Source organism: Aythya marila (genome assembly GCF_965140915.1).
Source record: "Aythya marila genome assembly, chromosome: 1".
In the NCBI taxonomy this organism is placed as follows: domain Eukaryota; kingdom Metazoa; phylum Chordata; class Aves; order Anseriformes; family Anatidae; genus Aythya; species Aythya marila.
Window position 1 is genome coordinate 10,386,686 of NC_139042.1, and position 13,020 is coordinate 10,399,705.

The window sequence follows — 13,020 nt, forward strand, 5'->3', positions numbered from 1 at the left end:
TCCTCAAATGGCTGCTAACTAATTGCATTTCAATACTTAAAATGAGCCTTTTGCAATCAATGAAGGGCTCTCGCTGGAAGGGCTTTTGCTACTTTGAGGTGGCTGAAATGGAACCACCTGTGGATTAAGACTGCTGGCGATGGAGCCACGTGCTTTATTTGTAGCCAGATTCTGCTTGGAGCTGCTGGAGTGAAATTTGGTGCAAGGTGGATTTGACTCTATCCAATTAAGAATGTCTTCATGCTCTTGCTAGCCAGGATGGCCGTTCCGCAGCAGGACAGGCAGCAGACTGGAGAAGGTCTTTACCTTTCTTAGGTTAAGATGGGAGTGATATAAATAAATAATGGAGCATTTACTGAATGTGTTCAGTGTTCATCAGTGTTCAAAAATGCTCATCTGTGTCCTTATTTACTGTGTGTTACCACATGTACTTGATGGATAGCAGTGATCATAATTACAGATGCATTGTAGTACATATAAAAGGGCAGAGTTAAGTCTGATCTTAGCTGTGACATTTACTAACCTGACTCTTTATATGAGAACTTTATCGAGTAGTTTTATTTTCTTCATTGTATTTTGTCTGTTCTCACTATCTGGGTATGTGTATGTGATTGCATTTAAATAGCCATAATTCTACCTTTATTTTGATTTTACTGTAGGCACCTGTAATTGCAGTAATGGTTGGCTGGTGATTTTTATGTACTGCTTTTTCTTGGTGGCTCAAATTTCACTAACCATCTGATCTTTCTTAACTGTCCATATTAAACCTGATAACTATCGGGAATTTGACTATCACAATGCTACATAGATAATGAAAATCCTGTCTCATCCCCAAAGGCTGGGACTGAAAAGGAGTCTTCCAATATGCTCTAAAAATGAACAAGTTTAGACTTAGTTGCAACTACTGTTAAATAAAAATAACAATTTCAGTGTGAATTATCCATATATTTTTTACCCAAATGTGGTTTTTTTTTTTTTTTTTTACTGTGATTATTATTTTGTATTGTGCACATGTACATACAGATGCGGTTGGGACCATAGCGTTTTTTTATATTAAAAAAGTATGAGCATGTGTGTATACATATGTATATATGTGTGGTTATGTATATATGTTATCACATGTAAAAAAAGAATGCAAAACTATTGCTTTTTTGTGTGTAGTGTTCTCCCTTTCTGTTTTATTAAATATGTAGTAACTAGTTATTTTGTATATTTCATTTTCAGGTACAAATTTAGTAAGTAATATTGAAATAATGCTTTTTCCAGTACCTTTTTTATCTCTTGATTAACTATCTCACTTTTTCTCTCTCTGTCACAGGGTGAAAGAAAGATGTGATGGAGGTGAATATGGGCCTCTGGTCAGGCACACGGCCACCTCCGTCTTGCCTTGCCCTTCTGATTGTCAAGCTCCTGGCCTCCCTTTGCCAGGTAGTTCGTGGAACTGCACCACTTGGCTTTCACTTCACACATTCCACTTACAATGCTACCGTGTACGAAAATTCGGCAGCCAGGACCTATGTCAACAGTCAAACAAGAATGGGCATTACCTTGGCCGACCTTTCTTGGGATATCAAATACAGGATAGTATCTGGCGACGATGAGGGCTTTTTTAAAGCAGAGGAAGTCATCATTGCTGACTTTTGTTTCCTAAGAATAAGGACTAAAGGTGGGAATTCTGCTATATTAAACAGAGAAATTCAGGACAACTATTTATTGATAGTGAAAGGGTCCGTCAGAGGTGAGGACTTAGAAGCGTGGACAAAAGTGAACATCCAGGTCTTGGACATGAATGACTTAAGACCTTTGTTTTCACCAACCACATACTCTGTCACAATAGCGGAAAGCACTCCTTTAAGGACTAGCATTGCACAGGTGACCGCAACAGATGCGGATATTGGGTCCAACGGTGAATTTTATTACTATTTCAAAAACAAAGTTGATCTGTTCTCAGTACATCCTACGAGTGGTGTTATCTCCTTAAGTGGCCGGCTAAACTATGATGAGAAAAACAGATATGACCTTGAGATTCTGGCTGTGGACCGTGGGATGAAGCTTTATGGAAACAACGGTGTAAGCAGTACGGCCAAGCTTTATGTTCACATTGAACGTATAAATGAACATGCTCCAACGATAAATGTAGTAACGCATATTCCCTTTCCATCAGACAAGGAGCCTACCTATGCAGTTGTTAACATTGATGACCTAGATGAAGGAGCCAATGGAGAAATTGAATCTGTTTCAATTGTGGCAGGAGATCCGCTAGAACAGTTCTTTCTGACTAAAGAAGGTAAATGGATGAATGAGTACAAAATAAAGGAAAGAAAGCCTATTGACTGGGACAGTTTCCCGTATGGTTATAACCTAACTCTCCAAGCAAAGGACAAAGGATCTCCTCAGAAATTTTCTGCGGTCAAATTGGTCCACATTGCTAGTCCCAAAAAAGAAAGTATACCCATAAAGTTTGAAAAAGAAACTTATGATGTTTTGATCAATGAATTTTCACCTCCAGGTGTGGTGGTTGCAGTAATTAAGCTTACGCCTGAGCCACTGGGTGTGGAATATAGATTATCTCCTAGTGAGGATGCTGATTATTTTAAGATCAATCCCAACACAGGCCTTATTACTACCGCTCGTCCTTTGAAAATCATAGAGAAGGACCTCTACGAATTAGAAGTATATACAAACAAAGGTGGTGATTTAAAAGCACAGGTTACTGTCAGGATAGAAGATGCCAACGATCACACTCCGGAGTTCCAGCAGCCTTCGTACAGCTCGTTTGTCAATGAAAGTGTCCCTGTGGGCTATAGCGTTTTGGCAGTTTCAGCAGTTGATAAAGACAGGGGAGAAAATGGATACATAACATACAGCATTGCCAGTCTGAACTCGCTACCATTTATAATAAACCAGTTTACAGGTATCATCAGCACATCTGAAGAACTGGATTTTGAGTCCTCACCAGAAAGCTACAGGTTCATTGTGAGGGCTTCTGACTGGGGTTCTCCTTACCGCCATGAAAGCGAGGTGAATGTCACCATATACATTGGCAATGTCAACGATAACAAGCCCCTCTTTGAAAAAGTGGCATGTCAGGGAGTGATTTCATCTGACTTTCCCGTTGGTGGTCACATTACTGCTGTTTCTGCTATAGACATAGATGAGTTAGAGCTTGTAAAGTACAAAATAATCTCTGGAAATGAGCTTGGCATTTTTTATTTAAATCCTGACTCTGGTGTCCTGCAACTTAAAAAATCTCTAATTACTTCTGGCATAAAGAACAGCAATTTTGGCCTTAAGATAACAGCCACTGATGGAGAGAACTTTGCTGATGCTATGTTTGTTAATATTTCGGTAGTTCATGGGAAAGTGTCTTCAAAGACCTTTAGCTGTAGAGAGACTAGAGTTGCTCAGAAGCTAGCAGAAAAATTGCTCAAAAAGGCAAAAGCAAATGTGAAGCTGAATTTGGAAGACGGTTTTCTCGATTTTTATTCAGTGAACAGACAGGCACCACATTTTGACAAAACCTTCCCTACTGATGTGATGGTTTCAGAGGATCTGCCAGTTGGTGCCACCATCCTAAGGATAAAAGCCTATGATGCAGACTCAGGCTTTAATGGAAAAGTAGTCTATACAATTTCTGATGGTAACGGAGATAGTTGTTTCAACATTGACATGGAAACAGGGGTACTTAAAGTTCTTATGCCCTTGGACCGTGAAAAAACAGAGCTCTATCTCCTTAATATTACAATTTATGATTTAGGTAATCCACAGAAATCTGCATGGAGACTATTGACTGTCACTGTAGAGGACGCAAACGATAACAAGCCTGTTTTTTTACAGGACAGTTACTCAGTTAACATTTTAGAAAGTACAAGTCTTGGTACAGAGATTATCCAAGTAGAAGCCAGAGATAAAGACCTAGGATCCAATGGGGAGGTGGCTTACTCGGTGCTTACGGACACCCAGCAATTTGCCATCAACAGTTCCACGGGAGTGGTGTACGTGGCCGATCAGCTAGACCGGGAAACAAAAGCAAACTACACACTAAAAATTGAGGCTAGGGACAAAGCAGACAGTGGCCATCAGCAGTTTTCTGTTGTGCCTCTGAAGGTTTTCTTAGACGATGTCAATGATTGTTCTCCAGCCTTTATACCATCCAGCTACAATGTGAAGGTCCTTGAGGACCTGCCAGTTGGCACTGTCATAGCTTGGTTGGAAACTCATGATCCAGATCTCGGCTTGGGAGGTCAAGTCCGTTACTCTCTGGTGAACGATTACAACGGGCGATTCGAGATAGACAAAGCAAGCGGTGCTATCCGCTTGAGCAAAGAGCTCGATTATGAGAAGCAGCAGTTCTACAACCTGACGGTGCGCGCAAAGGACAAGGGGCGCCCGGTTTCTCTCTCTTCTGTTTCTTTTGTGGAAGTTGAAGTAGTGGATGTTAACGAAAATCTCTATACCCCCTATTTTCCTGACTTTGCTGTCATTGGATCTGTAAAGGAAAACTCGCGTATTGGTACAAGTGTTTTGCAAGTTGTTGCTCGAGACGAGGACTCTGGAAGGGATGGAGAGATCCAGTATTCCATCAGGGACGGCAGTGGGCTGGGGAGATTCAGCATAGATGAAGAAACAGGTGAGTTTCATTTCTAATTTCCTTTGCCTTTCATGGAGGTTCTTGCAAAAGAGAAACCTAGGCATAATTATTTTCTGCACATTACAAGAAGTTTGATTCTTCATAACAGGCAAGATAAAATTACAAATAAGGATTTTCCAGGCACAGTGATGACATGATTTAATTACCTGGTTGCATTCATTACTCCATGAGAGTGAAATAATGCACATGGCTTTTCAGCTGCTATGTGATGACTCCATTTAAGAAGCAGTGATAGGTGCGTAATGACTCTCTTGCAGTCACTGTATTATCTGTTGATCGTTGTAAATTACTCAGGTCACCTCCACAGAGTCGTAACACTCATGGCCTTGAATGCAGTGTTAAACCCAATGGAAGGAAGTGAGGGGCAGGAAATATGAATTATTTCATCCTAAAACTTATTTTTGGTCTTGTCCTTGTTGCTGGGAGTAATTTTTCATGGGAGTCAGCAGTCTGGAATGATGTGCCATTCTGTATAATATGCTTTCTTGTAGCATGCTGTCTTCATCAGCGTAGGCGTGCTTGTGAAGGGTACGAATACAGGGAAAGATGCACTCAGCCTGTGCTGACTTTTCCTTGGTGGCAGTAGTATTAACAGAGTGAAGGTTTTGAAGATGTTAATCTTCACTTTTACCACACCCTGTTGGAAAATGTGGAAAACACCAAGTATAAAAGGCTATCTAGTAAAACACGGCTAATGATCTGGCTGTTTATATGTCTGATAGCTGTTGGGAGTAATGGCGCAGCTGTGGTACTAGAAGAAGTGAAGACATTAGAAAATATTAGTCAACAGTTTAAAAATTATATTAAATATGTTGGGTCTGTGGGCTTACTGTGGTTTAAGCAGACTTTGTATGTCTTTTTTTCTGAAGCTTTTAATTGAGAATGTGGTATTAAAGCATAAGATTAAAATGTATGTTTTGGCAAATTCAAACTGTTTAATCAAATGTCAACTTTCTAAACTGAACATTATGAAAAACAGACGACATTACAAATGCTGTGGATCTTGTCTGAACATAAGCAGTTGAAAATATTTTTATTCTATTTGTGTTGTAGTCTCTGTGCTGCAGCTGTGCACAGATGACAGTCAAAACCTTGTGTCCAGAAACATTAAACTTGAGTGTCAGAAGTCAAGAGGGCACCTACTCAAATTTCTAGAAATGTTAAGAACTCACATATCCTACAGTGTTAATAGCAGTTGAATGAACTTGGGCAACATTATTTAGGCGGTTGAACATGATTTTCAATTTTAAGCTCCGGCATTTAAAAATGTTAGCCTACTTTATTGAGTAGCATGGACTTCAGATAAAAGGGTTCCTTTTGAAGCAATGGGAGTTTGGTCTAAATGCTTCAGCCTTGTTCTGAAAATCTTGGGATTCAATACTTAGTGAACTGAAAGGAATTGTTAGGGAACAAGCTTCCAGGAGGATAAATTAGTATGTGTGTTGTTCATTAATAAATTAACCTAAGTTATTGCCGTGTGTCTAGACTATTAAGGGTAATAGCTCGCACCGAGTTAGGGCCCCTCTTCAGAAAAACATGGATCATGTTCTGAGATGAGTGTGAGTCATACTTGATATTACACATTAAATGTACTTGATTTCAATTCTAGAAAGAAACTAAGTTATTAAAAGAAAAAAAAAAAACACACCACAATAAAACAGAGTTTTAAAAGTTGCATATCTTTGTCTTTTGCTCTTTCAAGAGTATTTTGAAGAGCCAACCCTGTTGCCTGTGCTGTCTCACAAAGCCATTCCAGGAGATATTTCATAATCCAGTAGTTCAAGATATCTTTAGATTCTTCTTGTATATTTTCCCCAGCTGTTTGATACATCTTAAGTCATCTCAAAACCAACTTGAAGAACGCTTGGGTGCACAACTGGGCCAGGGATGCATGGAGAGCAGGATTTGGGGTTCAGGTATTACCCCACTGTTGTTGTGCTGTTGTAACTTGAGTGCCAAATTTGACCTGCTGTGTCAAATAGGACAAAACATTAATAGTCTGCTATTGAACTGGTGGCAACTTAAACACTGCTGAATGATGAATCAGCTATCTAGCTGTAGAAAAGAGCTCAAGTCGCATATTGAATTAATTTACAAAGAGATGGCTGTTTATTTACTTTCAGTGCAGTTAATTTGTCACTTTTAAACTGACCGACTCTATTGGCTTATACGCCGTCTCTCACGAAATTTGTGAAGGTAAGCAGGAGCATGAAGTACAACAAATCAATATTTTTGGCTGCTGCCTTAATGAAAAGAAGACTGCAGTATCCATTATAATCATTAGGATATAAACTGGGCCAAATTCATCCTGATGTGAGCAGGCTGGACTCCAAGCAAGTCTGTGCTTTCAGCATATTTCTGCTTGGGTGCATTATTTTTGTTCTTTCACAATATTCGATCGTAATGGTGTCACCCCGTGTGCTGAGTGAGCTGTGCCTGTGCTCCTTGGGGCACGTCTGTACTGAGGAGGGGAAGAGGGTATGGAGATACCCAAGGAGGATCTGACCTGCATAGTGCATGCTCACTGTGCTCTGCTGCCACGTGCTTCTTGGCATTGTTCTCATTCCTTTACAGGTACATACAGATGCATGTAGGTGCATCTAATTCTCCAGAGCTTGAGCTGACTGCTGGTGCAGGTGCCACAACAGGTCCTCTGCATTCAGGTCTGAGCAGTGGTCTGTGTGGTCTGCAGGCCTGGAGTCTCTCCATATTGGCCAAGGTGGATCTCTCTGCAAAGGGTATATGTGCAAATCTTGATGCTGTTGCCATTTTTGATATGAGATGAGTCGTAGGGTTGGGCTGGGGATTTTCTTCCTGCAGTGTGTCCCTTTGTTTTGTGTCATGGAGGACCACTGTTGAGGATTGACGTTGCATGGCAGCATTCACTGTTAGGTACTCCAGTTCACAGATGGTAGTAACCAGAAGCATAGTGAGCACTTGCCAGCTAGAAGTATTTGATGAAGTTGAATTTTACATATATTTGGTCCCACAGCCTCTTGAATTACTTCTTAATTTGTTTCTCTGGGTTTACTGTAACTTCTCTTACCAGGAGATGAAGCCAGTGCAAATCTCTAAATCAATAGAAACTCTCCTGCTGTAGAAGGCAGTAGATTCAGACCTCCTCCAACTCCATCCCTACTTTCACACTAGCACCTTAGCCATCACACTAGATGTTTCTTGGGTTTACAACACAACTCATGATTCTTGGCATAAAAACAACACCCCCTAAAAAAACAAACAAACAAAGAACCAAACAACCATTAACGGACAAACAAACAACTGGTTTAAGACTTTTCTAGAAGGAAAAAAGTGGTTATTTTTTTAAATTGAGAACTCTGTTTGTTGATGCCTGCCTCAATGGACATTCAGTTTGTCACCAGCCTATGTGTGCAGTTCAAACTCATTGATTTTCTTTCTTCATTGGTCTGTTTATTGACTGCTGGTATAAATGTCACAAGCTTGCCATTTAAGAACCCCGCACTGAGAGATGTAACGTGATTTTGCCATTTATGGATTCTCTTTTTCCTTCTGTCTTCCATTCAGAACCACTTTTCTTTACATCTCTCCCTTTCTCTGGACTCCTGAGATGTAATCTACATGATGAAATGTGCTCATGCACAGTCAGAGGTAGTCACTGCAGGATTTCCTTATAATTGACAGAGAAAAACAGTTGATGGAGAAATTATTCATATTACACTGTAGTAAAAAATAAATTAGATTAGTCGTGCTCTGAAAATGCACTGGACAGGAGCATCCCACCCTCTTTTCCATCTACAGAAAGACATTAAACTCCGATGCTTTGATCTCACTTGCTGAAATGGGTGGTAAGCTTCCCCTTATGCAGCTTTTGGGCTATGGAGAAGATGGAGACATTTCTTCATCTCTAGTACCCCTCGTCACCTGGTGTATTTCTCCATGCTCCTCACCAGTCTGCTAATTGCAGTTCTTTAGAAAAGAGTTGTGTAAAAACTGTCTTTATTTCTAGAGTGTTGGAATATAAAATAAACAGTTTTTAGGGGGATGGCAGCATGCTCTGAGTTTTCATCCTAGCAAGAGCTCTAACAGATACAACTGGTCTTTTGGAAGTGGTCTCTGTCAGAAGTCCCTTACTCACTTAAAATCCTGGATTTTCTCCGCTCTGGTGTATACATGGTTGCAGTGCTGATACCACAGCAAAAGTGGTGTATTTTTGCTGTCTCAGGAGCTTGTGGTGACTCCAGCAAGCGCACATGGCCATACATGTATGATACCACCTACCTTGGGTGACTAATTGCCATCCAGCTGTACTGCTGTGCTGGCTGCAACAGGAACTTCGACAGCTAGTGAGATCTCCTGACTTCTCAAAAGGTTGACTTAGATGAGATCAGTTCTAGCCTAAATGCTGACGTCTTCCTTCTCATTTTTTCATGATTTGTGGTTTCACCAAACAGCAGTGTTTTTGACTCCAGCTCCACTTTTCAGTCTGGCATGTGTTTCTACTCTTTGAGCAGTTGATGTAACAGCCTGGCACTAGAAGTGTTTCTATATTTACCCCAACTTTACCCGTGGATGTACTGCTAATAGAAGGGGAATGAACTGAGTTCTGGAGGAGCAGAGACTAGACACACTCAGCATCTGCTGCTGCAGACACTTCTACAGGCTTGACAGGAGTTGTTGTGATGGTGCCCCAGGATGCAAAGAATGACTAACCCCACTGCATAGGTGGAAAAGCTGAAGCAGTCAGTCTTTTGCAGCTTCTCACAAAAGCATCAAAACATCTTAAGTTGCACTGAAATAGAATATGGAAACACAATAGTGCTGTTAGCGAAATGCTTATGGGATCTTTGATGTTCTTGCAAAGCCCAGAAGTGTGGACTTAACACTCAAAACCTACTAGCCTCCTTTTCTGAGGTTATTCTGGAGTTTGAGTCCCTTGATTTTTGTTGAGAGTTTAAATTTTGGCATTAGATGGCACAGATTTCCACCCCTGCAGAGCCCCTCTAATAAGAACACAAGCTGGAGATGACCCTGATAACTTGTTATCTTTAGGTGTTTTCAGCCCTGAACAATTCAAATGAATAAGCCAAGCCTGTCTTTCACAGCACTGAAATCTTAAAGACCATGTTAAGTGGAGGTGGATTTCAAATTATTACAAAGTCCATGGATTGATTTACGGTGCCAAGTACAGCGGTCTGATGTTCTGTTCTGAGACCTTTTAAGGTGCCTCAGGAGTGATTGAAATTACTGACAGACTGTTGCTGGGAGTTGAAAAAGAAGCCAGTTGGTGTTGGAAAGCCCTAATAATGGCTTCAAATGACTAATAATGGAAACAAGAAACACCAGAAGATACAGTTTATAATAAAACAGACCTGCTCGCACCGTTAAAACTGTCTGGCAGAAGGGAATAAATTTATTGCTTCAGATTCCTTGCATCTTGTTGCTGTCTTCTAAAATAGTTTTTGGTTATTGTGTATGCAAGTTGAAGGATACTTTCATTTATTACAATTTGAGTGGTCTGATAAACATTTATGTGAGACCATTACTAGCGCTTCCTTGAAACAACATCAAGTAAAAATGAAAATGCTTTGTGAAATGTGCTGTTTTTTTTTTTCCTCCCCCTGCTTGTTTAATTTTATGAAAGTATGTAAGAGCTAGTGGATAAATCTGTGAAGACTCACCATAGACTTGAATTCACTGCAGAGTTTTGAGGTGTGAGTGTTACAGACATCATTCATTTTCTTGGTGAGAGTAGGAAAATTTCATTGCCCAGAGCAAGTAGTTCTGAGCCGTTTAAGTAGCCTAGGCTTCCAAAAACAAAGTTTTCAGAGTAACCTCAGGCCAGACACCAGAGCAGTGCCAGTGGTGTTGGTGGGTGCTGCCTCGGGAGAGGAGGATGCTCTCAGGGGTCACCCAGGACCAAGCTGCTGGCGCTCAGCCTGGCCACGACGGCTCTCCTGCGTGGTCCCCTCTGGGGCGGAGCACGCCAGATGGATCACGCAGCTCAGCTCTGGCCAAACTCTGATCTGTCACCCTCTATCTGTGTCAGGCATGAATAAAGCATTCCTGGGAACAGCTATTTTGGAGTCTGCCGTAACGTGTTATCATTACTCTGTGTTATCTCTGGCAGCTTTTAATAGGGCAATCTTTCCTTCATTTATGATTTCCAATTTTGGGAAAGTAATTGTTCGCATTTTTCTTTTTCTTTAAAATTAGTTGCGGTGGAGAAACAAGTTTTTTTGATAAATTCCGTGTCCGTGTATTTATAATTCGTAGCTGTAAATTAGTAAAGAAACAAGGCCTGTCTTGGTTTCACTGGAATGAATTTGTTAAGATTTTATTTAATAACACGAACCCTAAAACAATGCATCAGCTTACAAAAATATTTACTTTAAAGAGTCCTTAATATCATTCTGACATATTTTGAAAGTTTCCTAAGTGAGACCAGCCATGCAGAATTGTTCCATTCAAGCTGTTCAACTCTCTTGGCTTTGTACTGCATAAAACAGCTCATGATGTACAATTTTTATAGTTAGCTGTTATTTGCGTGTTGTCCCTTCTTTGGAAAATGTTTAGAGAACCTCCTTTGTTATTCAGGAGGCTCCTGATGATAGGACATTTCTTTTCAATCTCTTAATTTATTTAATAAAGAAATACACTGTTTGTATTTCCTCCTAGCTGTCACCTTTATCATTCCTGAGATTTGTTTTCAAGACTATTTTACATTGCTGTGTTCTGTTATTCTGTCCCCTAGTATTTCAGTCCAGAAGTGACTCCTGCATTATCCTGTGCATCACAGTCCATTAAATTACAACCAGGTGCTCCTGCATCAAGCTCATACCCAAGAGTCAGCCATGGGACCAAGCCACTCAGTAGCCCCAGTTGGACTGAGGGAAAATTTACTTCCAGCATTTGCCATTCAGTCTGAATGTCTGAGCACCAGCTTTATCCTGGGATCACCTCAGACCATGATCTACCTTCCCTTATGAGCGATTTGTGGTAATTGAGCAGTTCAGCTGAACACCTGATAGGAAAAATCCATTTTATCACTTCCAAGGCACAAGCGGAAGCCTGTAGGCATGGGAAGTGATGTTTTTAATGCAAAACTGCAAGCTGATGAGCATGTTGAGGGCAATGCAAGCAGTCCTGTCCTCCTGGGATGTGCAGAGGAGAAGGAAGATGGATGTTGCAGCAGTGTGTAAGATTACATGGAACCACTTTGCTGCACTGCCTGATCCTTTCCTGAAACAAGTCCAAGAAAGAGGATTCTCTAGTGGCCAGTAATACTGAGGATGTATCCTCCAACCTGACCCTTGCAGCGGGTTATGTGACTTTTTAGGGAGCAATAAAACTGGACAGAGTTGGTCAGGAATTTTTGGGACTAGTTTGGAGCACAGACAGGTGGTAACACTGGAGCAATTAAAAATACAAGTACATATATCTCTCACCCTACTACAGTATATGTGCAGGCTCCAGGATTTAACTTGGAAGCTGGCTTAAAGCATGCTATGTACAAAGCTGTTCTCTGTTCAAGGACCGTAAGTGATGGTGAATTGGGCACTTTCTTGGAAAGCTCTTCCAAATTTTTCATTGCTCTCACTGCTTAAAAATTGTGTCATACTTCAAGGCTGAGCTTGGCTAATTTCATCACTCAAGTCTTGGAACTTGTTAGGTCTTTGTCAGCAAGGTGAAAAGAAAAAGAAAAAGAAAAAGAAAAAGAAACAAAAAAGCCAACTCCTACTATCAGATATTTTTCTGTTTTTACATACAGGCTTACCTGAAAATAGATGTTCAGAGATGAGCTTCTATAGCTCATGGAACAGATTCTTTTAATCTGTAGTCTGCTGTTTAATGTAAACATCTTTATTACATTTTATACACTTATGGTGTCTTATTAGCATTGAAGTGTTGCCAGTAAGAAATAACTGAGGGAAAGCCAAACTCTGTGCATGTGGGTGGGGAGTTTTCACTGCAGTTGGTTTGCATTAGGCGTTTGAGCCCATGCATTTTTGTGTTTCTCAAACTTGACTTGTCCATTGGCATTGACCCGATCATTTTATCCACACCTAATAAAAACTGCCAGGCATGTTCACATGCAGTTAGCAGATTGTCACATCTTTTTCTGTGTCTGCTTTCAGGACACTCCTGCAGGCTCCATGCCCCCAGTGTTTTGCAGAGAACAGGGCAGCAGCACGGGGTGGCAGCTGCATGGTCTGCAGGTTGCAGCTCCTGGTCTTCCAGGCATGTGTGTAGGTGACATGGAGGTGAAGTCAGCCACATAACATGAGGTGGTGCTCATCTCACTGGCCTTTGCTCACTTGCTTAAATATCTAAGTTAGGTTGGACATGAACATGTAGCTCAGCTAAGGTGAGGTGAGTCTTGAGGAGGTGGT

At 40.8% G+C, this 13,020-nt stretch overlaps 1 protein-coding gene across 1 annotated transcript in view; it reads left to right on the top strand.

The window, feature by feature from the left end:
* LOC309873773 (protocadherin Fat 3-like) overlaps positions 1-13,020 on the top strand; it is a gene marked incomplete at its 3' end in the record, with an annotated part of 322,738 nt that overhangs the window by 90,429 nt on the left and 219,289 nt on the right. The window contains exon 2 of the mRNA XM_082751488.1: positions 1,319-4,630. Within this exon, the coding sequence (XP_082607614.1) occupies positions 1,336-4,630 (3,295 nt within the window). The 5' untranslated portion in view covers positions 1,319-1,335. The remainder of the gene's footprint in view (positions 1-1,318; positions 4,631-13,020) is intronic.